At 40.7% G+C, this 27,287-nt stretch overlaps 3 protein-coding genes across 8 annotated transcripts; 1 reads left to right on the forward strand and 2 right to left on the reverse strand.

Moving 5' to 3' along the window:
- Positions 1-3,857: 3,857 nt before the first annotated feature.
- On the reverse strand, positions 3,858-17,949 carry tpcn1 (two pore segment channel 1). 3 transcript variants are annotated; one of them, XM_084055871.1, is made up of 26 exons: positions 17,256-17,949; positions 14,406-14,539; positions 13,608-13,784; positions 13,159-13,272; positions 12,518-12,648; positions 12,295-12,383; positions 11,970-12,004; positions 11,761-11,819; positions 11,450-11,549; positions 11,104-11,220; positions 10,772-10,896; positions 9,890-9,938; positions 9,708-9,771; positions 9,532-9,576; positions 9,363-9,419; positions 9,211-9,264; positions 8,577-8,649; positions 8,374-8,481; positions 8,122-8,283; positions 7,763-7,878; positions 7,516-7,562; positions 7,363-7,431; positions 6,370-6,466; positions 5,978-6,108; positions 5,141-5,221; positions 3,859-5,050 (listed from the first exon to the last, which is right to left on the reverse strand). In XM_084055871.1, the coding sequence occupies exons 1-26, from the start codon at positions 17,344-17,346 to the stop codon at positions 4,910-4,912; spliced, it is 2,466 nt and encodes an 821-aa protein (XP_083911997.1). In that variant the 5' UTR covers positions 17,347-17,949; the 3' UTR covers positions 3,859-4,909. The 3 variants fall into 3 exon arrangements, with proteins under 3 accessions (XP_083911999.1, XP_083911997.1, XP_083911998.1); XM_084055873.1 differs by lacking the exons at positions 14,406-14,539; positions 17,256-17,949 and having other exon boundaries at positions 3,858-5,050; positions 13,159-13,303; positions 13,608-13,746; XM_084055872.1 differs by lacking the exons at positions 3,859-5,050; positions 5,141-5,221; positions 5,978-6,108 and adding an exon at positions 6,119-6,269 and having other exon boundaries at positions 6,336-6,466.
- Positions 16,777-21,849, forward strand: drc10 (dynein regulatory complex subunit 10). 4 transcript variants are annotated; one of them, XM_084055874.1, is made up of 5 exons: positions 16,777-16,899; positions 19,829-20,528; positions 20,709-20,942; positions 21,058-21,129; positions 21,545-21,849. In XM_084055874.1, the coding sequence occupies exons 2-5, from the start codon at positions 19,830-19,832 to the stop codon at positions 21,833-21,835; spliced, it is 1,296 nt and encodes a 431-aa protein (XP_083912000.1). In that variant the 5' UTR covers positions 16,777-16,899; position 19,829; the 3' UTR covers positions 21,836-21,849. The 4 variants fall into 4 exon arrangements, with proteins under 4 accessions (XP_083912000.1, XP_083912003.1, XP_083912001.1 ...); XM_084055877.1 differs by having other exon boundaries at positions 20,709-20,870; XM_084055875.1 differs by lacking the exon at positions 16,777-16,899 and adding an exon at positions 17,978-18,026.
- Positions 21,850-21,908: 59 nt separating this feature from the next.
- Positions 21,909-25,635, reverse strand: cfap73 (cilia and flagella associated protein 73). Its single transcript, XM_084055879.1, has 7 exons — positions 25,498-25,635; positions 25,250-25,355; positions 24,499-24,603; positions 23,634-23,831; positions 23,283-23,504; positions 23,008-23,157; positions 21,909-22,843 (listed from the first exon to the last, which is right to left on the reverse strand). Exons 1-7 carry the CDS (start codon positions 25,551-25,553, stop codon positions 22,754-22,756), a joined length of 927 nt encoding a protein of 308 aa, XP_083912005.1. The 5' UTR covers positions 25,554-25,635; the 3' UTR covers positions 21,909-22,753.
- Between the last annotated feature and the right edge of the window lie 1,652 nt (positions 25,636-27,287).

A 27,287-nucleotide genomic window follows, 5' to 3' on the forward strand; every position in this document is an offset into this window, starting at 1 on the left:
CACATGACTCGGAGTGGGAATCTAACCCACTCAAGTCAGGTCAAGTCATGTTATTGGACAAACGCTCTACCAGTTCAGCTAAGCTGTTGGCTGAGAGTTACAGGTTTCCTGGTGGTTTTAACTTGTTTTTCTAGAAGTTAGTCTGCAAAGGGAAGCATCACTAAGGATATCAGTCAATTTATCCGTTGCCCCAAGTTACCGGGGACACTTGACTCGAGTGGGAATCGAACCCACTCAAGTCAAGTCAAGTCATGTTATTGGACAGACGCTCTACCAGTTGAGATAAGCTGTTGGCTGAGAGTTACAGGTTTCCTGGTGGTTTTAACTTGTTTTTCTAGAAGTTAGTCTGCAAAGGAAAGCATCACAGTAAAGACACCAGTGGGATTTGAACTCATGGCCTCTGGATCATGTATACTGCGTCTCAACCCATTGAGCTAACAGATGGCTGACAAGTACAGCCTTCCTGGTAGTTTTCAGTTGATCTTCTGGAAGCCAGTCTGCAAAGGAAAGAATCATAGGAAAGACATCAATGGGATTTGAACTCATGGCCTCTGGATCATGAATACTGCGTCTCAACCCATTGAGGTAACAGATGGCTGACAAGTACAGCCTTCCTGGTAGAGTATAATAATGCATAGTCTTAGATATTTTAGGAATGTTTTACAAAGCATGTTAAACATGAACAAACACATTAACAGACCGTTGTAAATGATGAACTGTCTTCACTTTACTATAGGGCACATAATAACATGTATTAAGGATTTATAGATACTTTAGGAATGTTTAACAAAGCATATGTTAAACATGAACAAGCTACCAATAGCTTGTATATATTATGTAACATCAGTTACAAATGATTTAATAATCATTTACAGATGTATTATACATGTCTTATTCATGAATAGTCATAAAATACCTTTATAGATGATTTGTAACCGTAGTTATAAAGGTTTTAGTAATCATTTACGAATGTCAATAAACAGGTTGTTAATGATTTGTTAATAGTCTACAAACTGCTTATAAACGTTTATAGATGCTTTAGAATGGGTCGTTACAAATGATTTAATAATCTTTTACAGATGTATATAAATGGCTTATTAATGAATAGTTCACTACTTACTAATACTTTATAAATGATTTGTAACTGTAGTTATAAAGGTTTTAGTAATCATTTACGAATGTCAACAAACAGGTTGTTAATGATTTGTTAATAGTCTACAAACTACTTATAAACGTTTATAAATGCTTTATAACGGGTCATTATTGTAAAGTGCTACCCATACTTTCTATGGTCTCTTACACGCTCTTCACTGAAAGATTAGATAACGGTGCAAGAGTCAGGTATTGGTTGGAAACCTGTCCTGGTTGGATTTGAACCGGTAACCTTCTGGTTGCAAATCCTGTATCTAAACCACTGCACCACAGAGGTTCTGACTTATTTTGTTAACTTAGCCTGGCAAAGTTTGTACCCTTTTCCCTTTAAATATCCATTGCCATTGACAATACATTGGGCGCTTAAAGTTAAATATTTCAAAAACTACAAATCATTTCAAAGTAAAACATCTCAAGGATGCATGTCCACAGTAAGGGGGAATTTTTGAACTGTGAATGGAGTTTCTAGGTGAAAGTGTTTTTTTGAGGTCCCAAAACCTTCCATCCGCCTCCATTATAAATCTCTGAACTTTTAAAGGAGTAAAATTCAAAAACTATGCAACATTTCAAAGATTCCTTTTCAGGCAAACATGTCCACAGTAAGATGAACATTTTAAAGTATGAATGAGGTTACTAGGCGTAAGTATGTAGTTGTAAGCCTGCCTTTAAATGTCCATTGCCGCATCGACAATATATGGGGCGCTTAAAGTTAAATATCTCCAAAACTACAAATGATTTAAAAAAAAAAAAAATCTCAAGCATGCATGTCCACAGTAAGGTGGAATTTTTGAACTGTGAATGGAGTTTCTAGGTGAACGTGTTTTTTTGAGGTCCCTATACCCTAACCCTAACCTTCCATCCGCCTCCATTCTAAATCTCTGAACTTTTAAAGGAGTACAATTCTAAAACTATTAAACATTTCAAAGATTCATTTTCAGGCAAACATGTCCACAGTAAGATGAAAATTTTAAAGTATGAATGGGGTTACTAGCAGTAAGTATGTAGGATTAGTAGCCTGTACTCGTTTCCCTTTAAATATCCATTGCCGCATCGACAATGCATGGGACGCTTAAAGTTAAATATCTCCCAAAGTATAAATGATTTCCAAAAAAAAAAATCTCAAGCATGCATGTCCACAGTAAGGTGGAATTTTTGAACTGTGAATGGAGTTTCTAGGTGAAAGTGTTTTTTTGAGGTCCCAAATTCGTCCATCGACCTCCATTATAAATCTCTGAACTTTTAAAGGAGTACAATTCTAAAACTATTAAACATTTCAAAGATTCATTTTCAGGCAAACATGTCCACATAAGATGAACATTTTAAAGTATGAATGGGGCTACTAGCAGTAAGTATGTAGTATTAGTAGCCTGTACTCGTTTCCCTTTAAATGTCCATTGCCGCATCGACAATGCATTGGGAGCTTAAAGTTAAATATCTCCCAAACTACAAATGATTTCAAAGAAAAAATCTCAAGCATGCATGTCCACAGTAAGGTGGAGCACAAATGATGTGAATGGAGTTTCTAGGCAGGGCTGCCAACATTGGACTGTCAGAATCCAGGAGTTTGGTTGGGGGCGTGGCAAGTGGGGGGTCCGGGGGTCCTCACTACCGAAACGAAAGTTTGTCACTAGTTGATTGGTAGTACTTTGTAGTGACTTTTTTGGTCCCTAACATTCATCGAGCTCTGGACTTAGTAAAAAAAAAAAATCACCATTGTGTCACTACCGAAACGAATTCGGTTTGTCACTACCGAAACGAAAGTTAAATCCGAAAAAATCACTAAGTGTGGAGGCCAAAATCGTCCCCCCAAAAACCTGTTAGGAGTACGTTTCAGGCAATTTAGAGTTGATTGGTAGTACTTTGTAGTGACTTTTTTTTTTGGTCCCTAAAATTCATCGAGCTCTGGACTTAGTAAATTTATTTTTCACCATTGTGTCACTACCGAAACGAAAGTTTGTCACTACCGAAACGAAAGTTAAATCCAAATCACTAGGTGTGGAGGCCAAAATCGTCCCCCCAAAAACCTGTTAGGAGTACGTTTCAGGCAATTTAGAGTTGATTGGTAGTACTTTGTAGAGACCTTTTTGGTCACTACAAAGTGTAAGACCCATCTTTAATAATAACCATTCATTACTTAAAAGTTAATATCTCTGTATGATGGCATGCACTGACCACACCCCCAAACCGGGGGGTCTGGGGGTCCTCCCCCAGGTGAATTTTGGGAGTATGTCAGTTTGATACCAAATCCAGTAGAAAACCCCCCCGGGGAAAAAAAATCCTGTTATCGGACGGTAACGGGGGCAAAACACTTTTTTCGGGCTTGTAGAGCTTTGATTTTTGCATAAGAATTGAATAAGTGTGGGGAAAGTGGGAAACTCATTGGTTTGTGATCAGATTTACTGCTTAAAGGGCAAGACCACATATAGGTGGTTTGGGTTGTGTAGTTACCTTGCCATCATGATGTACCTCCAAAGGTGGACAAGAAATCAAATCATTTCTCCATTGACTATATATATATATAATCTGTAATATATTATCAAACATCTAACAACAATATGAACTATAGTGTTAACAGAGTGACAATGACATATCACATGAGTCATTGTGAAACAATTATGATGGTCACACTCCATTTCAGTAATATAATTAAATTGATTATATCTTATTGTATTTATTTCATTTTATTTGAATGCAGGGTCATTAAAATGAGTCCATCCATATACAAACACATGTGTTGAATTAACTGTGGAAAAACTTGAAGAACAAGGCACTGGATTAAGTAAGCTTGGCTGTTAGCCTGGTCCCTACCAGGCTAACTTCACAGCTATATTTCCATGGTAACTAATGTAGGATTGCGTAAATCTTCTTTCGTGAAATCGAGTCATGGATAAACTTATCCAGGCCAGGGTGCTCTGGCTAAACTAATCTGGCAAGATAACTCAACTTTCATGAAACCGATTCATCGCTAATCCTGGCTAAATTAAGCCAGGATAGGTGTTGAATCCAGGCTTAACCCCTAATTCTGCTTTCGGGAAATAGCCCCCAGGTCCTTCCCCATTTTGTGAATAGATTGATGTACTGTAAGATATAACAGTAAAGGTACATCAATGCACTTAACAGTTTATTAAAATGATGAAGATCAACACATTATAATACACTTAAAAGAATAACAAGTTATATAAAAGTAAAACCATCTCTTCGGTCTGTTGAGACTTGAGTTATGAGATATAATTTATCTGTTTGTAGGAGTACATGGTGGAGGCTTAAAGGAGTGTATGTTTGTGTATGAACATTGGGAACACAAGGATAGTACTATCCTTGTTTAACACTGATTAGATGAGCCATTCAACTAAGGCATCAGGTGTTAAGTACTGTATATGATCTACAAGAGGTCCAAACGGGTCGTACAGCAGTATACATACACACCATACATGCCTCCTTCCTAACACAAACTGCTAGAGAGGGAGCCTTTAAGAAGGCCAAAGAAGGTTCATGATCCAGCTACACTGGTAAAGCAACAGACCTGTAAACCATTCTACTTGTCATTCAGTCATTATGTCATTCTGTCTGTCTGTTGTCAACTGCTGAGTCCAAGCAGTTGACAGTTTATTTAGCTGCTGCTCGCACTGTCACTTCCAATCTGAGCCCCAGGGACAGACACCTGCTGTGGCCAGGGGTGAGGGCAACTACGTAGGAGAGAAATGGAGTGATGGGAATTCTCAGACAGAGGTGTATTATAGCGCTGGGGGACTGGGTATTAGTTGATGCTGTGAGGTCCAGTCTGCGAGTTGAGCCGGGGTTCGGGGGAGGGAGACGGGTCAGAGATGGGACTCTCCAGTTCCCGCTGCAGCATTGGGTCCGATTCAGGCAGGTTCCTTGAGTACTCTGCATACCATTCCTGTGCAGGAAAACAAGTAAAAAGACTATTGTTCAAGGCACAAGCAAAGGATAGGCTGACACATTATGATGCTTGCAAACAGTGTCTCACCTGAATCTCCTCCGCATACATTTTCATGCTGAGGTCACTCTTAGTCCGTGATCTTCGACCAATGTACACCAGAGACGTGGCCTGCATACATTGCCACAGGAAGAGAGACTGTTAGTTGAACTACACATAACCAAAAGGTACAGGGCCATTTTAAACTTTGAGGTTACACTCGTGTGTGTAGGGTCGTTTGCAAAGCAACACCACATTTTTAGTTTGTTTTGTTTTTATTCGTCCCGTTCGTCATCAACCTGCTTTGACCATCTCAACTTGCATATAGTGAGGTGTGTGTGCTTGTCTTTTATGTTATTTTTGGTCACTTTAGTTGGTGGAGACATCTCCAAAATCATACAAACCCACTTTATTTTGTCATGCTTATATGTTTCATTTTGATATAAATCCCTCATGCAGGGGAAGTAAATATTTTAACCACTTACACCCTATAGCCTATACTTTGTTGACTGAGGTGCCCCAGGGGTCTATCCTTGACCCACTCCTTTTTTTCTCTCAACAACGAAGCTCTTTGCCGAAAATAGACGATTAACAAGCTCACAGGATCTGCTATTTTCGCCGAATGGTCGCCTATTATGACATGCCCAGAATAGGGACACTAGGGTTCAAGTGGTTAATACAATTTGTATGCATTATAACCCACATGTGGCAAGGGTTAGCCTAATGCTTACACCATGACACAAAACAGTTGTGCGCCATGATGCACTGAGACTATTGAAGGCATATCAGTAGGTTTCTCCTTCATAAAAGGCTGATTGATCAACTACTGTAGATAGATTATTACACAAACTTCCAGGTTCTGTGTGGCTCATGTTGGTGTGTTCTCACCCCACTGCGGTCCATAACCAGTAGGACTCCCTGAAGAGAGTTCTGTCCTGGACAGGTCTGTTTGTACAGCTCCAGTGTGGCCAAGGCTTCATCACGACTCACCTCTGCTTCAAACACTATCCCATTCTCATCTAAAACACACACACACACACACACACACACACACACACACACACACAGCTTCAGATAACAGTGCTACTACATGGTCACTCTATCTTTTATTTACCTGGGCATAAAAATATCCTAAGCACCCGAACTGTAAATACATTCAAAGTTAACAGGTTGCCAGTGCCTATAAAAGCATTTATGTGTGTGAGCGTGCACATACTGTACACATGCTGTACACACACACACACACACACTCTCTCTCTCATGCACACACAAGGTCCCACCCTCTGGGTTCTCCACTGGTTCCCTGTTCTTTCGGCTATAATTCATGCGGAACACAAAAGCATCCAGAATGAAAGCCACAATGATGGTCATCACCACCTGGGGAGGACAGACAGACATCAGTGATCTCATGAGCATACTCACAGATAAAGGCAAGAATGCTGTACTTGCTTGCAAAATACACAAAAAAAATAAGGGTACGCTAGGGGTTCACATCTATTAACCAAATAGCAGTTAACATATCCTCAAAGGTTTACAATTTGGGGACCAAAAAAGATATGCATGAATTTCTGACACACCAAAATACACCAAAGTATACAGTACTACAGTATGTAATATGTAAATAAACCATATTTGAATATGTAATCAGAAATAGGTCATACAACTATACTGTAAAAATATGCAAATACTACTACTAATACATACTATGTTTACCAAAACAAGCAAAATGAATGAGGTGGGGTATATTATACATTCACTGAAGGATTAACACATACTGTAAACAAAAGCTAAAGTTTTAAAGCAAAATCAAATGAAGTACAATAATGAAAAGGCTCCAAAGTGACTTTAAAACAAAAACAAGCAGACCTCTTTGGCCTGAAGGTGGTGCTAGAGAAGAGGCAATGGGATCACCAAAATCACTAGGGTTGATCCTAAAATCTGCCTATTAGATTATGAGATATCTTGCATTCAAAATGCATTTTTGCATTCAAAATCACACAATAGGAAAGGTCAGCAGGTTTCAATGGCAAGCCACACATCTGATTTTGAGATACTGTATCTAGTATGTGCAAGTGTACAGTTTGCCTTCGGGTGGCACTACTAATACAATGTTAAGGGGTTACTGGGATGCCACTGGTCTACATCTATTCACAAAGAAGGTGTGTCTCTCTCTCTCTCTCTCACACACACACACACACACACACACACACACACACAACACAACACAGACACATGCATGCAGGCACGCACGCACGTGCGCGCACACACCTCACCATGGTAACAATGTAGAAGGTCATGAAATACAGGCGGCTCCAGTGGGATGTCATAGATGTTACTCCTTCCTATGAGAGAGTGGATATTGTAGCTATTATATGTTGTATGTGATGATGCTGCAAAACAGATATGGAAAGGTGACTTGATCTTACCATGGTGATGTACCAGTTGTTGACTACTGTCAGTTCAAACAGTGTCACTAGAGAGAGAAATAAAATGGTCAGTTTGGTAAATGTACAGATTTATAGGTAGAGAAAAAGGAGAAAGTTTTTCTTTCATGGCTTATTAAGTCAAGCATGGGTGTTCACTTCCCATGTCCCATGTGGTACTGTGATGCTCTGATTAAAAGCACCAACCAGATGTATAGCATAACAAAACAGCAACAAGTAGGGTGTTTACCAAAGCTGCTGAGAATGTTGTTGAAGTTATTGAGATAATAGTAGCCTTCCTCCAGCACTGTCTTGTTGCCTATGGTGACGTTGATTTGTCTGTAGGAGTCTGCGACTGTACTGGTGCTGAGGGGTTGATTGGATAAGGACTACAGTTAGTAGAAATCAATCGTTAAACTATTTTGTTTGGAGAAGGGGGGCTGGGGTTAATGGCATAGATACCGTTGAGGAACACCAGTGAAAGTGGGAATAAATCAGAAGTAAAGCGTACCTCTGTATGCATTTCAGTCATTTCAAACAATTACAAATGTATGCTAGCAGCAATCATATGCGTATATGTGCTGAGTCTGACAGGGGTTGCCAACTTACTTGCAGCAGTTTGGGTAGATCACATCAGCAAAGAACTCCATCCCAACAATGGCAAAGGAGTAGTAGAAGATGATCAGGGTTAGGCCCAGACTTGCCATCCTGGGGAAAAGCTCAAACATGGTGTCCAACACATTACGATACCTCTGCTTTATCTTAAACAACCTGGGAGCAGGGGAAAGAGAGAAGTATGCATATAAGTACAGCTATATGCAAAACAGAGCACATGAATAAGGACATTGGATTGAGGCCCACCTGAGAAGCTGAAGTGGTCTGAGCACTACTATGAAGTAGAAAGGTTCCATGTCGAAGGCAAGAGCAATCAAGCCCAGGAAGGCAAACACAGTCACGGAGAAGTCAAACCTTGTTGAGGAAGAACAGCAGTTAGGAAACAACACAGTAGAAATTGGGTTTGATGTATTGTAAAGATGTCACACGTGAGAGAGGGCAGTACTCACAGATTCCACCCGGAGCAGAAATAAGCAATCGGCCCCAAACCTGTTATTTTCATTAACACCTCCACACCATAAACTGGAGAGAAAGTGGGTGAACAGAGATGGAGTCTGTGTGGGATGTATGTCAAGTACTTAACAAATGCTGATGACCAGCATAGGTCACATGTTGGTAATGGGGCCGTGTCCACAAAAAGCATTTTTTTAGCATCTTTCTGGCATGCTAAAGACGTGCTCCTCTTCCCAGCGCAAGCATCGCGTTTCAGTGCTCTCGAGCCCAGCTTGTTTTGGCGGTGCGCTACAAGCAGAAAATATTTCAACTTTTCGATCAATGTCACATTTGATCCCCGGGCTGTGTCTGACAACCTAGTCTTTAACAACCTGACATTGAATCGCTTCCACAACAATGAGAAGTCCATGCTTACAATTGTTTCAGCAAGGCTATTTGTGCTAATAACCCAGATATAACACGGCGTTTGAGCACAGCAACGGTTAATAGGTTCTAACATTGCAGGCATTAATATAAACGCTCTGAACATGATATCCAAAGCGCTCCTCCACTCATAAAATGCTTTCTGTGGACACGGCCCCCTATTATTGCTTTTGTATGCGAGCGAGATACAGGACAAGGCATACTCACTGGTAAGGAAGACAATGTAACTCCATGGAACAATTCTGGACCAGGAAAATCCGGCTGTAGGAGGAGAGGGAGAGACAGAGGTCACAGGCCAGGAGAACCACACAGTCTTCTCGACTACCACAATCAAATCAGTGTCGCTGGAAGGGTCTTACTATTTAGCATGTATGTCTCAACAAGGATCCACACGCCATTAACAGCCACCACCACGTCTGCAGGTATGAGAAGAGAGGCATATAAATTAACCACTTTGACCCTGATGTCCCTATCTTTCCATATTGCTTAAAAAGTGGTATGTTGAGTATAATGAATGAATGCACTCACACATAGCATATTGGAAGGCCTTTGACTTCACCAGAAGGTTGATGCCTATTAAAATTGAACGCATAAAGAAATATATAGACAGTATATATATGTGATCACTGCAGATAGTGGGACCCAGACGGAGGAATGTAGAAAAGGAACATATTCACATTATTCGAGAAGAAGGGAGAATTCACCTTTGAAAATGAGGAAAGTTGTGTGTGGAAGGTCATCAAACCAGTATTCTCCACTTCGTCGCGCCTGGCCATCAAACACAGAGAACCATTTTTGCGGACAAATAAAATCACAGACACATAGGAAATGGAATAGTGGAAAAATGGAATGTGTATCTAAACAGGTTGAGTTAATTTGAACTTACTTTCCATTTAAGGCCAATGACCTCATAGAACTTATAAAAGTCATCTAGGCTGTAACAGAAAGAGGGGCAGAGAATGAGATAGAACTAGGAATAAAAGTTTAGAGCCAGATTGGATTCATACACTTAGTGGTAACCGCTTACTTGGTTGAGCCACCAGGGGTCTCTACAGTACAAAGTACTTAAAGGTAGTGTAAGTGATATTTTTTGGTTAAAACAAAATGTTTTTGTGAGGTTAAAGCTCTATATTCTGATAGTAATCATTGCTATATATGTTCAGTAACAGGGGTCTTCCCGTTTCTCCAGCTCTTTAATAAACAGAAAATAAAATATCAGGTGGCTTGCCAATTTTATCCAATCAGAAGGAGAGAGTACCCTAGCCTGAGACTAAGCCTGAATTTTCATTTTGTTTCATTCCATCATTCCATCTAAAAACCCTCTCAGTGCAGCCGTTTTCTTTGATGGAGCGTGGCCAAAGTGGGAGTCTTTGGCGATTATCCCAATCGGGCCGGTTAGATTTTCAACCGAGAAAACCTCGCCTTTCTACAGCATCACCAGACCCTGAATGCGAGGCTAGCGATTCACGGACTGGAGCCATTTATTAGCTTAAAATTTGAAGAGCTCCAGGTTAAATTTTGCCTGCTCATGTATTTTTGTTATGACTCCCAATTTCACTTGTTTATCCTGTATCCTGCATGAGGTCTCCTGATTGGATAAAATGGCTATCCTGACCTGAAAATGCATTTTCTGTTTACTATAGAGGCTGTTACTGAAGAAACTATAGCAATAATTACTATTACTTATCAGAATTTAACGCTATTTAACTCTTATTTTTATCAAAATAAATCATCAATTTAATAGGAAGCTTGTGTGTAATGCTGGTACCTAAGCATTGGAGCCCCTGAGATGTTGAGAGCTTTAAATGTGAGAAAGCGGTCTCTTGCGGACATTCGCGGCCTGTAGAAGCGCATTAGGCCATCAAACTGCTTCAGAGAAACACCCATCGGCCTCTGGTGACAACACACACACACAGACACAGACACACAGACACACACACACACACACACACACACACACACACACACACACACACACACACACACACACACACACACACACACAGAGGAATATACGATGAACAGGTGATGCATGCAACAGCTATGACTGCTTTTTGAATTCATGTAGATGTTATTAAACAGGGACAACTGAGGGCATACCTGTCGGCTAACAAGCAGCTGGAAGGCATGGTCAATGGCTGAGCGTTTGTGAAGCAGTAGAGATTTAAACTTCATCTTTTCAACGCCGTTAAATGTATCAAACACCACTGCCAGGAGCTGTAAAGGGAACAGAGACAGTGTAATGCAGTAATAGTTTCAAGTTTAATCACAGTCGGTGACAAAGAGTGTCACTGACTGTGACAATAGATGCTGACCAATTTCATGCCTGTTTAAACAGTTATCAAAATGCAATGCTTCTCATTTGGAGTTGGACTGTTGACACTATATCTACAGATGTTTAGATATCAGAACATTTAAGATAGTGAGAGCAGGCTGTGTGCAGTACCAGGTTCATGATGAAGTACAGTTCTATGGAGAGGTAAACAATGAAGAAGACACAGGACCAGCGATTTCTAGAGTATGCTGGCATCATCACATCAGGGAAGCTACAGGAAACAGGGAAGATTGTTCTCAACCAGTGACAAAAGTTATACAACAGCAATGGTTACAAAAAAGATCTGGAAGCAGGCCAAACAGACTTGTGCTATGGAAAACATTAAAGTTGAGCAACGGAAGTAGGAAGGAGATGATGCGTATAGCTTGCATGTCATCTGAGCAAAGGGCAATGTACAATACAGTGTGTTCTGTTGTGCTTACTTTGCTGTGGTCAGCAGTACAAAGAGACTGACAATGCTGTTCTCCAGAGTGTTGAAGTACTGTGGGGAGAAGAGCGGACTCAAATCAGGAAACTTTGACCACAACTGAGACACAACTTGCATCCAGGAAACCAAACCCCTAAACACATAACATAACACAACATAAGCCCAAACAAACTGATGTCACCCAGACTAAACTATCAGACGTACCGGGTCAGCAGTGTTTGGAGAGAAGAGGCAGAAGCCTGAGAGGAGACAATGGACTATAGTCAAACAAACACAGAATAACAGAAAAACTGTACAGTACTCTATGGCAGTACTCTATGGCTGAATTGACCATATTCACTCTGTGGCAATTTTGCTCGTGTCATGATGTACTTGTAAGAGCAAAATGTTCACTGTGTCAATATGGTTAAATCAACTCGGAAGAACAAAAGTGTGCTAGCTTACAGCTTTTTTTTGCTGTATGTAGTGACAGTAGGCTTACAGTTTTGTTTTTGCTATAGTAGGCCATAGTAGAAGACGTGACACTTACCCAAGATTGCAAATATAACCATGAAGAAGAGTAGCAGTAAGAGGATGTCAATGAAAGGGGGGAGCGACTGGAAGATCTGACGCAAGTTTCTAATTGGAAGAAAGGAAGGAGCAGACTTGTCATTAATGAGAGTGTCCAATTATAAAATGATCAGCGATTTGTGTGTGTATATACTGTATACGGCATATATTATACATCTGGTGTTGAATATATTGTTATGAACCTGCGCACTGCACCACAATATCTGCAGTCCACCAGGAATATGGGTCTGAGAGCTCTGGTCACACGCAAGTGAGATGTCTGTCTGATGAGAACCACAATGGCCTCAACAAACTGTAGCAGCAACACGCATGTCTATGAGACAGAGAAAAGAGATGAGATCACTCAGAAAGTTATACATTATTACATATCTTGCGCATTCTTTTTCATTTTTCTCCCAATTTAGTCATTGTCATGTTTATAATCCCTGTCACTACCAAACCCTATTGTTTGGTATAGGGGGGTATTTTGACAACCTCGTCTCCTCTGATACACCCACTTCTTTTAATCTGACCTGTTTCAACAGGAGAGCATAACGCATGAGGAGGAACACACTACCCCTCCCGGTTCTGCTTCCTGGTGCTTTGACCAACCAGTAGAAATCGCTAGAAGTACAGCGGCAGAGATTGCCCTCCCCTGCAGGCTTCCCAACCACGAACACGCCGTGGATGTGCTCGTCCAAGCCAGAGGCACCACGGAGGGAATCAAAGCCGTCTCCACGTGGTGAACAGTGGTGAGCAGGTCATTTACCCCTGCACCAGGGTTAGACCCTAACACTGTTACCTAATGTCATCTGCAGGTATCAGAGGTGCATCCGTTACCTACCTTCACCATGGTCCTCTTATGTCGTATGAAGGTGTGGAAGCCTAGCCAACGTAGCTTCATGCATAGTTCAAACGCCACCATGACCAAAGCTAACAGCTCCAGAGTGGCATGGACCTACAAGAAGCATGACATACACAAAAATAGACTACAGTTATCATTATCATTTATTATCTACAAGCTCACAACATGTCGCAATGCAACACATTGTGAGCTTATAGATCTGCTATTTTTTATTTTATTTTACGTGAAAGGGAAAGTGCTTAAGTCTATCTGTGGGTTTTATAAATATTTAACCAATGCAAGTATTAACACAACTTGTGATTAAAATAACCATATTGGATTCATACTGGAACACAGTTTTTTTTTTCCTATTTTCTGAAAAGTAACAGTTTTGGACATACAAAGGTTTACACCCGAAAGCGACGACGTGCAAATGTGTGTCCACTTACATAGACGTCCAGGCGAAGCGATGGCACAGCGGGAGCCTCGCACAGCGACAGCACCATCAGCAGCACCCCTGTCAGCAGCTCCATCATGTAGAACAGGTGGTTGTGAGCAAACAGGTATGCTGCCAGCGCCTTGGGGTTCCGAGGGTGGGTGAAGAACTTATCATTGTTTTCCCCTTCCTACACATACAGTACATACAGTAGAGAGCATAATGAGGTAGAGCTGTGTCACGATCATGACATTTTAGGTGACGATAATTTTTCGCACAAATAATTGCGATTTAATTGTGGCATTGAACATTGGAACAAAAATTGCCTTTTAGTCTTTTACACAGGACAGTTATGACAAATGAAATAAATATACAAAGAAATGACTGACATTTAATAACTTTATACTTTCAAAATTGCAAACAAATACTGGAAATAGACAATCTTCAAGCATAGCAGATCTACAAGCTTTTTGAAAATGTATGAAAATGTTTCAACATGGAAACGTTTATGATGATTATGCAAAATGCTTGTGATTATCTTAAATAATTGCGATCATGTAATAATTGTGACAGGACTACATATAAGAAGCAGCCGCAGACATAAGCAACATTTTGATTTTCTATTTAAACACTGTCACTTGCAGCTGCAACAGAGCAGAATGGGCTCTATTAAAAGGTACAAAGTCCCGAGGATATAATAAAACCATTATCATATTATCACATAAGCTAAAGGCTACTAGTTATGGAGGTTCTACTATTTAGTTACTTTAATAACAAAAAAAAGATGGGACAGTCCAGTGCTTGTGAATACCTGTAAATAGATAGCTGCCTCTTGGTAGTTCATCTCCCAGCTGTGTTGTAATGATGCATTTTGGGCTCTGCAGTTTTGTGGGCCAGGCGTTGGAATCACTGCATTGTTTATTATATCGTAATTGCCACCTCCATCTAGAAAATAAGAACAAAGTGTCTACTATATACATATACAGTATGTGTTGTCACATACAGTGTGTGTGATATATATATCACACACACTGTATATATATATATATATATATATATATATATATATATATATATATATATACACACACACACACACACACACACACACACACACACACACACACACACACACACACACACACACACAGACGTATGTACTGTATGTATAGATTGATATATGAGCATCACTGTAACTATAGGCTATAGTATAATAGTCCCTATTTATACAGAAAATCAACATTTTAGGCAATTGTTGTGAATAAAGTTACTTCAATATTAGAGACATACTGTACACAAACTAGACAATCTAGACACACATATTCAAAGGTGCGTGCCTACCAATGCAGTCTAGTTCTAAGTGTAGGATATAAGAGTTGATTACAACTGGACTCTCCTCATGGATCTGACTTTGATGCTGTTCAGCTGTTTGTGTTTGCTCAGACAAGCACTCCATGGCTCAGCCTGGATGTGATTTGTCTCAGCATATGTGAACGTATTACAGTCCCCCGAAGTCCACCACGGACAATGTGTGTGTCATTCACAGTCCACAGGTCCAGCTCCAGTGTTCACACCCCCCCGAGGATACAGACAGGAAAGCATTCCACTCAACACTGATGTCCTTTCCAGAAAACAGCCACCGGTGTTGCCACTGATAATTAGAGTCTTCTTGTGAACTACTTCTTACTTCTTTCACAAATAGTTTCTCCTGCTAGAAAACAACATGTTTTTCAAACAGCAAGCTGGGTTGCAGATCATGATGCCAGCAATGGAGTGCAATAACAGAACTGTCACATTACCTCCAAAAGTTACTAACTGCCACTGCAGTGGAGTTTGAACGTTGAACCCTATGCTGCCTGTAAATACAGTAAATTTTTATCTGAGTGCTAGACTCACTCAACACAGCACCCTTCCTTAGCTGATGCCAACAGCATGTGGTGAAGTGTATTAACTAGACGAGGAAGATCTATTAATCTATTTATGGCTCTTTCAGTTTCAACACACAAGAGGAAGCAGGCATATAACACTGTAATTTAGTTCCACAAATTCCATAAAGAGGCCACTTTTATCTTAAGCGACTGGACATAATAAAAAAAATAGGAAAATATATTAAATCAACTCCAGTTCAACATCTCCAGTTTCCATCTGTATGTTCGAGGAAGATATTACAGTTCATTATGTCTTCGCCAAACAACTACTCCACATGTTTCCGTGGTCAGTACACGTTTCAATCGGAATGAGTCTGTCAGTGTCCTCTCGCCACATTCATGTCACGTTGCTGCCCCAGGCAGTAATCCTTAGAACAGAAATTAAAACATGTAGGAGAAGAACAGAATAGAAAAAGTAAAGATTGGTCCCTGGAAGTCAGCTGTGGTATATTCCTGTATGACAGCAACTGAATCAGCCTCAGTAAAGATCAAACTCTAGTCCAACTGAGGACTGACTAGCTGTTATTCCGACAGGAGCAAAGCCACTATCCGCTGTGCGCTATTCCAACCCATCATTTGTTTGAGAACAATAATGCGTTTGTTGCTGCCAGTCAATAACACAGTGAGGTCAGGCCCTGAGCCCGCTCTTCCAAAACAAACACACTTGTCTATGGTGACTGGTTCTCAGTAAAAATCCTTTATTCTTCTTTTCCTTTTCAGAACGATGGCCAGCGTTCAACAACAAAGAAACCAAACACCACACTTTCTCCCTAGCCAGTGAGAACCATCCTAGATTGAACTGTGCTGTCCAAATGGTGACTTCTTTTTCCCTCTGTCAGTGTTCATACTCCCTCCCTGTCTCCAGAGAACTCCCACAGCAGCAGCCAGCAAGAACACACTGATCAATCCTCCCTGTCTCAGGGAAGTTCCCACTCCCTGATATCCTGGGGGGAAAGGAGAGATCTCCTCTTCCTGTTCACTTGCAGAGCAGGAAAACAAAACACAGTTGTGGTATGGAGGTCTAGTCTCACACACACATGCTCAGCGAGCCCGAGAGTTGACCAGAGACTGCAGACATTGACACACACACACCACAAATGCTGCCCATGATGAGCATGGGGTAATGGGGCCACTCATACACACTGCTGAGCCTGCACTTTCCTGCACGGGTCAGTTTGTAGTGTATATGTGAGGGATACAAAGGCAGCAGGATTACAACACATGACACACGGACACGTGATCTCAGAATTATGGACATTTCTATTTTCCCTTTTAAAACAACAGTGTTCCCTGGTTGTACCTGGCAACCAGCATCACATCTTCAGAGGGAGGCTTTCAACATCATCTCCTACAACAGCATGGGGAGGCACACCTATGGTATGTAGGCAGGCATGCAACAATATACAATATACTACTATCACAAAATACACTGACTGACATACACAAATTCCCAACAAGCATTGTGGAGATTATCATTTATATTCACTTTAATCAGATCCAATGAACTTCAACTGGGAAACAAAGTTATACATGAATGAATATTACAGGTTTCTGACAAACAAGTCAGTCTTTTTTTCACGTGTTTTTTTTGTTTGGATTTTTTTGCATATGGGATGGAGCTCTTTGATGTCATTCATTCAACATCATCATCAACATCGTGAACATCATGAGTGCAGCAGGCAGCCAGCCAGCAGTGTTAGAATGAGGCTACAATGCCAGACAGTAAAACTTACTCTCATCTCCCCTATCTGTGTCGTCGCTAAGCAAACCGCTGTTGTCGTCGTCCCAGTTTAAGATGAGAGGCACATCGTCATCCGTCTCCATTCTTCAACAGCACACGTACAAAGCCACCGCGATCTCCTAAAATTCCACTTTGCCTCTGCAGCGTTTTATACAGTATATCGCTGTATTTAGGCAGATAGCTTGAGTTTTCTAACTAGAGAACGGTACAAACTCCCGTGCTAACCGTAGCAGGACATGACATCTTGAGTGCGCACTCTTCTTCGCTAATAGCTAATTAGTTGCTAGCATGCGAGCAACTTTTGTACGTTTTGATAGAAACCGCTATCTACGGATAACAACTAGTTAGCGAGATGTCTTTCTGCTTATGTGTGATGCAAAACCTAGATAAAGCTAGTCTGACCAGCGGGGGAGCTTGTTTGTTTCGGTTTGTGTCTTTGGTCTTGAGGAGATGACATCTGTCATCGACCCACTGTCATTCACGGCACAACTCCTGCTGCGTCTCTCTCGGCGCCCATCACCATTACACCACATCATCACATCACACAACAAACACAACACAGGCGTTTTAGCTGCTTGTCAGGATGTTTCCAAACGTTTAATCGTAAGTGAAGTACAAAATATTGCGATCTCACCGTAACCCAAACAATATAAGTTCGCAATGCAAATAACGACATCAACACACACTCTGGACTACACTGTTTCATCAACAAACTTTTGCGACACCAAAGCAATTCACGGCAGTTGAATTTTCAAAATAAAAGGTAGAAGATTGCATAGAATTAGAAAAATGAAAGCTGAAGTGCAGGATCAAAATAGTGCACTGTTTAATGTATGCGACTAACATGTTAGTTTTCCCTATTTTTGTTTATGGATCAAAATTAAAACAAAAGTGATTGCTTTAGAAAAAAAATCAAATAAGAAAAACTCAACAATGAAAATTGAAATGGATGCAGTTGTTGATGTTCTGTTATTTATAAACCAATAACAAAGAAACCGGTTCAAACAGAAACAGCTAAGTAAATGGAGGTCTATATAACACTGTCCAGTAAAAATGATTGGACTAATGGACTAGCATGAACTCTGTAGTTGAATTCCTTCTCCCCTTTCCTCTGGTCCTGTTCATACCTTGGTTGGTAGCCTATACAGGGGTTATATAAGTTCAATCTCTCTCTAATACCTTTTTATTTGATCATTGATCACCATTGATACTGACATGATACTGACATCAACACTGACCATAATACTGTCATGACATGATACCGACCATGATACTGCTTTGTCGCTTCTGAGGAAGGCCAAAAGGCAGTAACGTCAATCAAATAAATCACTGTGTATGGAGCCAGAGTGTGCAATAGTTTTTCTTCCTTTTTACTGAGCATGATACTGCCATGACACTGACCTGGTCATGATACTGACATGACGACAAGTACGATACTGTCATGATACTAATATGATACTGACCTGGTCATGATACTGACCATGCACACCTGCTTTTGTGTATTGTGATTGTAATAACAAAACTTTTGAAGCATCCACATTCCACAGTAAATAATATATCCACATTCCACAGTAAATAATATAAACTCTTATTTTGAAAAGCAAGTTAAGTTATGACAGAATCAAGATTCCCGAATGCAAATTTCAAGAAAGTTTTGCTTATCATTATCAGATTTATTTCTGTGAAATAGCAATGATCCAAGAACAATCATGTACATGTTCCTCTCTCACACAAAAATAAATGAACTACCAGGCTCCCAACTTAAGCATATACTATCATCTGGATACAATTACAAATCAACGTTTTTCTTAAATTGTGATTAAATTAAATTAAATTAAATTGTTAGATAAAAAAAAACGCTGAGTAATAGACCCCTTAACAGACGACGTCACACTGATAAGAACCAGTATGCGTGCAACCAGTATGCGCGCAATGAAACCCATTCTATCAGGTCTCGCTAGGACGCGCCTCACTAGCCAACACACAAGAGGGGGTTGGGGTGTGCTGAAACCAGCGCACCCCGAAACAACAGGTTGGGAATTGATTGCGTGAAACAATCACCTGTGCGTCCAGTCTCAAATTGGTAAACAAATAATTGGTCTATTAGATTAACGTGATTTGGCATCTGGCCCGGGAAGTAGGCCTACGCTGACCTATCTTTAACTCTGACCCTAGCCGGAGACGGTATCTTAGCAACCGAAACAAAAACATACGAGATACTGTGTTGGCAACACAAGACAAGTACACTGAGGCGAACGGCAGGGGAAGTGACTATCACGCTTAATATTATTTACAAGCACTGTTTTGTCTGTTTTGTCTGTTTTTTGTTAGACACTCTCAGGCAGCTAAATAAGCCTAACACTAAAACTATTGTCAGTGCTTCAGATATTGTCAAAGCGTCGTCTACTCTAGACTAAAGTCTAAACTTGAGGTAAGGTGTGCTTACCTTTCCAGCTTGATAACAAGTTAGTCATGCAAATTACCTATATAATGGTGCCACAATGAGTAATGTGAATTAAATACATAAAATAAACCTAAAAGTTAATTCTAGTCTTCCAATGACAGCATGTCTGCAGAGGTGCCAACTTTGGTGGCAGTGGATGCCAGTCTTCAGATGTTGTCCTCCACTCCCCAGCCAAGGTCCAAGAGACTCCCGGAAGACTCCCAAAAGATCCTTGACCCTCTACAGAAGAAATTGTCTTCTCTAGAGACACAGCAAATATCTGGTGTTATAGAAGACTGCATCTGTGGAGTGGAGTTAGTAGCCATGCTGCCTGCTGTGTTGGTTCACCTAGAAACTCTGTCTAGTAGGCTAGATAAGGGGCTGACTGAGGCACTGAGAGAACATCAAGTCTTAGAGAAAAGTCTGGAAAGGCTGGAACATCTAAAGCAGGGGTCAGGTAAGGAAGAGGAGAGAGAAATTGGGGGAGCAGCAGGGGGGAGAGAGAGAGCTCAGCTTGAGAGGGATTTCCAGATGTCCTTGAGGAGTGTGTTGAGACTATTCCGAGCTCATCCAACTGCCATCCGTATTTTGAGGACAGAAGCAGATATGGCAAGTGGGATGAGTAAGAACATGCAATGTCTAATTGGAGGACTAAGGGAGCTCCATGGGGTTGTACTGGAGAAGCTGCTCACCAGTCCTACTGAGGAACAAGCACGGGGACGCTATTTGCAAGAGCTGTCTGTGCGCCATGGCAAGAACATGGAGCTGGTGGCTTCACTAGAAACAGAAGTAGCAGCAGTCACGAAGGACAGAGATGCAGCGGTGAGACAACATGTTTAATTATAATTGTATAGCTACTAGGCTAATGGCAGTCTTTTACTTATAAGAGGGTAACAAAGTATGTGATATTTACAGCTCTAACCTTTGAAGAAAACTCATGGCCAATTACTTTGGACAACTTATGTCCACTGTTTCCCTACCTTTTTCCTGTTTGTCTCCCAGATTTCTAAGAAAAATGATGTGATCAAGAAATTGAAAAGTTCTCTGCACCAGATGGAAAAGCTCTCAGAGGACTTTGTGTCGCGTACACAGCAGGATGCAGAGAAGCAAAGCCAATCAGATGTTAAGGCTTCAGAGGGGAAACAGACTCGATTGCAGCAGGAGGTCAATCAATTTACAGTCCAGCTTAACAATCTTATCCTTGAGAACAAGGAGGCAGAATCTGCACTTCGTAAGGTGCACCTAATATGTACAATTATACCTAAACTTTCAGCTTTATAATGTTTGCTACCTTGTGGACCACAAAATTGATTTGCTGTAAAGCTATCTATTCTATTTTTGTCCCCGGCAGAAAAAATACAAGTTGGAAACAGAGATAGAAAACAGGATTAAGAAGTATGATGCTGACATGGGAGAGAAGCAGGTACAGGTTCAGTGCTGAGCTGATTAAAGTAATCTGTTAAAGTAATGGGATTTCCTTGAACACCTCTGCATTGATTAACATAATATCCAGACCATTATAAATAACTTGCACAAGCAGCAAAAACAAAAGTGTAATCCATGAATTCCTCTGGGTTCTAAGATACCAAAACTATCATATTCAGGGTTTGAATGAAATGTGAGCTTATCCTGACTGTAAACATGATACAGGACCACTCTTGAATGGAATACCTGCAGTGTGAATCCTGATTAACACTGGACTTTTAACATGGCCTATATGTATATTTGTCAAAACCTACTGTCTTTGTCCGGACAGAGGTATCCAATCACTACAGTATTCTCCTCTCCTCGATGGCTTTCTCATTCCATTCATTTCAATACCGTCCCCCTCCACTCAGGTGGAGCTGGAGGAGATGGAAGCCATCTATGAGGAGGAGAAAGAGGAGCTGAGGCAGCTGCAGGAGGCCTATGCTGTCCTGGAGGTAGAGTACAGCCAGATCCAGGAGGAGCACCTGCTGGCAGAGGAGAGGATCCAGGAGGAGGAGAGAGACCTGGAGTTCAACACCAGAGCTGCTGTCGTCATCCAGGCCTGGTGGCGGGGCTTCCGCGTCCGCAAGAGCATGAAGGGCAAGAGCAAGAAGACGAAAAGCAAGAAGGGCAAGAAGGGCAAAGCCAAGAAAGGCAAATAGTTTAATCTCACAACCCTGATGCTGAAGTGTTTGGCAAAGGCTCCCTTTCAGAACATTAAAGTTATCTGTATTTTTCTTTATTTGGATTGCCCATGAAGCCCAATTTGTATTTGGACGTACGACCTTGTTGCTCAACGAAAATTAATGAAAAAGTGAAAGACAGAGAGGCTATTGAAAATACTATACTTGTGTTCCATCTCTGTTGTATGTGTTTGTCATTCAGATATCAAAAAAGAAACATCTCTTTTATGAACAAAACTTGCCACTGTTTATTTTCTTACACTCTCAGGATGTACATTAGGAGACGTAGATTACAATACTTATTATTTTAAAATACAGTGTTACATTGCTGAAAATAATGACCAAATACACATAATGAAATTAGCCTGGGACCAGACGAATCTGCCAGTGCAAAAAAGAAATTGCCCTCTGCGATTTGTTTTTAGTCTGGCTACGCGAGGCTATAATGAAATAGCCTACCTAAAAGCAATGACATATTTTTCAGTATTTTCCACAGAATACTTCAGAATATTAAATACAGAATATTTCATTATTTAAAAAATATATGGTATTTGGCATATATGGCACTGTTCAGTTTATTGTATGGCATTCAGGTTGCTATTCTCTGCATTGGCCACAGAGTGGCAGTACAGCTATTCTGTATTATTTTTGATTGATCTATTTCCCATAGACCATTCCTTCATTAATTTCAGTTAAAATAAAAAAAGATCTGGCAATATATTCGGTTTTATGCAGTCTACTAAACAATCCGCTGCGGTTATTATGCGCTGTTGGTATTGTCTTGTTCTTATCTTAAATCCACCGTTGTGTCTGAGGGAGGATAATCTCTCAAGAACCGATTCAGAGCTGCACTACTAAATGCAAAGTGAAAAATGCAGGGAGCGCTGTTTTTCCTTTTTATTTGACCTGGGATCCCAGATTGGAGGGAGGATGGTTTTGGTTGATGTCATTCACTATGCCACTCTGGTTCTGGATGAACATCTGGATCTGAGGAGAGCAGATTCTGTTCAGATGAGAACTTTTTATAATGATAGACTCTGGCTGTTTAGCCTAGACGCCTGTTTGTCTGACAGGGTAATGTTAGAGGAGTCACGAAAGCAGAACACCCAGTTTATCAGCATGAATTTTACCCTTGCTATGAAAATGCTCACCTTATCCAACTGTGTCTCTGTGTCATCTACAGCCACACTTCCTATGTGCCCACCTGTCATTTGGTAAAGGTTAAGGGTCACCATTTTGATTTGGCCCAGCAGCAGCGTCTCCTTTGCTGCAGTGTTCTGGATGTGATTCAACTTATTTTCCTGTAGGATCGGAACAACTGACTTTCATTACACACACACACACACACACACACACACACACACACAAAAAGAGGCCGGGCTAAATTAAGTATTTGATGTTTTATCTCATTCAGCAGGTCATATACCCATCTGAGAGCTTCTAAGCGTGTCTGGTCCAGCTGTGTCTGTAGTTGGGACAGCAGGTTGTTCTTCTGCAGCAGCAGGCAGCTCTGTTGGCCTGTGTATCTCTGCAGCACTGCTCTCTGGTTATCCGTCTGCTCCTGAACCTCCCTCTGCCTCTGACGGAGCTGATCTCTGGTGACACGAAGGGTCTCAAAACGACCCAGCAACTGCCACACCTCCTCAAACTGTAGCACTCACGTGGCGTGGACATTAAATAATAATAATTAATAATCACAAAATGTGAGATGTTTTGACTTCCACATGAAAATTTTGATTTTGTGGCAGTGTCAAAGGTGCATACATAATTAGATTACCTTAGCCATTTTGAGAACCTGTTCTAGGAATGTCCAGTACAGAGTATTCCTCTGTACTCTGTGCTGTAACTTCTTCAGTCTGTTCTCTAATGCAAGACATTGCTCCTTCAGTTCATCTGCCTCTGCCTCCTTTTGAAGCACAATCTGCCTCTCTTTCCCAGCTTTCTTTAGACTTCTGTTACGTTTAGCATCGTTCTCCTGCAAGTGGGGAAGAGCGATGAGATAAAAGGTAATCTGATAGCTCAATTATCCATTACAGCTGCGTATGAACGGGGTACCATAAGTTCAGCCATTTTTTACATTTAGAATTTTAGTGGCCAGAAACATGAAGATTTCAATAAAGTATGTAATGAAACCATACATACTTTTTGTGTAGGTTTTTATGCACCATAGAAACGAAAACATTTCAGCTATTGATCACTGAAAAGGGTGTTCGTTTGACACAACTTACCCCCAGTGTGGTAAGTTGTTCATACAAAAAAGCTCCTATGTTCCCATTTTATAATCTTCAATAAGATTTTGTCAATTAACAAAAAGAAAACACATATCACAAAAAAAAGATCACATCTGAGCTCAAGTTGTCACCAGACAAGCAAAACATTACCTGATGATGTGTGAATGTTCAGGAGATCAGTAAAATCTACTACTAAAAATGTTTTTTTTTATTCTAGTTCTAGTTGCCTACACTACATTATAGGCTATGATCCAAACCATCACATGACTGCTTTAATGTGAATATCAATGTGAACCTACAAAATACAAATGGTACTGCATACTGCATTATTTGTTCCTTGAAACATGGGATGACTGTGGCTCCTCTTATCCCAGCCTGTTCTCCCCTATATGGGACCATAAAGTTGTCTACCTTGAGAAATCTGTCAAAGTGTAGAAGTGATTCCTTCAGGCTTTCCTCCTTCATCAGCACATCATCTCTGCGTATTAGCAAAGTCTTCCTTTTCATTTCAAACTCCTACAGACCATCAGAATGTTGATGCAGAACACAGTTAATGAACTTTTCTTTTTTTTTACAATGGCAAACATATAGCATGTAAAAGATGGTGGAATAGTGGCGGAAAAAGTACTCACATTTTTTACTTAAGTAAAAGTATCCCCCCCCCCCCCCCCCCCGTGGAAAATCTCCTCTTATCAGACGGTCTGAGGTGTCATCCTACTATGTACTTAAGACTCTCACACCTGCCAATGGCACGCAGGTATGAGAGTCTTAAGTACAGTAATTAAGTAAATGTACTTAGTTACTTATCACCACCTGTTATGAGATATATAAAGGACTAGTTAATGGATCCTATAAGTAAAGCCTGATAAAAGTGTCAAACTCCAAAATCCACCAGAACACTGGAAATTACATCTACTCTGTTAAAAATGTCCTGGGGGAGGTCAGTATGCCCCCCCACCCCCCCCCCCCCTGGAAAATCTCCTCTTATCAGACGGTCTGAGTTTGGCAGCCTGCCAACCTCAGACCGTCATCCTACTATGACTCTCATACCTGCCAAATGGCACGCAGGTTAGGTATGAGAGTCTTAAGTACAGTAATTAAGTAAATGTACTTACTTACTTATCACCACCTGTTATGAGATATATAAAGGACTAGTTTTCACCTTTATGTGCCCCTTGAGCTGTTTATCCACCTCCGTAATCTCTCTGCGTTTGTCCAACAATCGTGTGGCCCTTGTTATCAGATACATCTCGTCCGCAAACGGCTTTCTATTCACACGCAAGGCAAGCACAGGAGGGAGAAAAACATCTTCAAATAATCAGTTTGATCGATTTAGTGATGTGGTAGGTTAGCATGCACGCATATACACACCTAAAAAAAAGAGCTGACAAAATGAATCAAAACACTTACATTGCATGCTGTTCCTCATACACGATGTTGAAATAATCCTCCAAATCCTTGGCCATTTATGCAAACACCGTTTCAACTGATGTTTTAGATTTTTCTTAAATTTTTCCCCCGTGTTACCAAACTTTCTATCAAAGAAATTCTTCCAGTGACGCATGCTTCCGTTTCTACGGCAACATACATACACCATTTACAGCCCCTAGTGGCGTAAATATGCACATCAGTATTACAGAGTGCTAAGCTCCCTGGCAGCGGTCTCTATCAGGCCCCGGTAGCTCGCCGTGATCGTATAGTGGTTAGTACTCTGCGTTGTGGCCGCAGCAACCCCGGTTCGAATCCGGGTCACGGCATTGCGAGACAATGTCACGGCACAAGGGCTGATCTTTTGGGAGCTCAACTCCTAAGACAAAATGTGTATGAAAATCAGTATCAATGACTGACAAGTACTATTACAACAATATTACACGTTTTCTTGACAGTTTAACTATGTGACTGTGCTGTGTGTGCGCGCTACACGTCGTGAACACGTGCTTGACACGTTTACACATTAGGCCTACTCATGTCATGCTAATAGTAGTAATATATCAATATGCACACTTAAATGGCAAAATCTCCGAGACAAATGTCAATGCACGTCGAAGGGTGAAGTAAACAAAGATCCTGTCAAATATCCTATTCCAGTTCTCAGTAGGCGGGGTTTAAGTTTCAGCACTCAAAGCAGAGCTAACCTCGCGTCACCAGGCTTTCCACCACGGGGATATAAGCAGAGCTGTATCTAGAACTTGTTCGCAAGCAGGAAAAAAGTTACAGTTCGTTTGAAGTACAGAATGCTGCCAGTAGCATATTGTAAACATTTTCGTATTCCTGTAGTCTGCAGAGCAGTGTTTCTCAACCTTTGTGTGCCAGTTCCCCCCATCATAGTCCTTATCACTTCAGTATCATGTCAGTATAATGGTCAATAATGTCAGTATCATGGTCATATCAGTATCATGTCAGTAGCAGGGTCAGTAGCCTATCATGTCAGTATTATGGTCTATACTATCATGTCTGAATCATGGTTTGTATAATGTCAGTATAATGTCTATCATGTCAGTATCATGGTCAATATCATGTCAGTATCATGGTCAGAATCATGGTTAGTAATAGTATCATGTCAGTAATAGTATCATGCAGTGGTCTGTTCTACTGTGTTACGCTGTATACGCCGTATATCTTTTTTTGGGGGAAAGCGTATACAGTCTAATAACCATTTCATCCATTGAAAACACGATAGCGTATCGCACATGTCCTGCAGGGAATAATTATCGTATACCCTCCGAAAAAACCTAGTTTAAAAAAAAAAAACTAATCAAGGTCAGTATCATGTCAGTATCATGTCAGTATCAAGGTCAGTATCATGTCAGTATCATGTCCATATCATCAGAATCAATCAGAATCAATCTTTATTGTCACATCACAAGTAAGGTGGGTGAAATTAATTTAAAAAAGAGTTGTGCAGACTCATTGCAGTTAAAAGATAGCTAGAGGGTCATATCATAAAAGAGACATAATATATGACTAATCTGCATAATAAATTCATGGAAAGCCTCCTAAGTGCATAATAAATAAGAGTCATGTATGGTCAGTATCATGGTCAGTATCATGTCCGTATCATGGTCAATATCATGGTCAATATCATGGTCAGTATCATGTCAGTCAGTATCAAGGTCAGTATCACATGGTCACATGATATTGAAATTTTATATCTCTCCGGCACTCAAGCTAGTGAAAATAGCCAATCCACAATGCGTCGC

Source organism: Gymnoscopelus microlampas, assembly GCF_963454915.1.
Source record: "Gymnoscopelus microlampas genome assembly, chromosome: 4".
Taxonomy (NCBI): domain Eukaryota; kingdom Metazoa; phylum Chordata; class Actinopteri; order Myctophiformes; family Myctophidae; genus Gymnoscopelus; species Gymnoscopelus microlampas.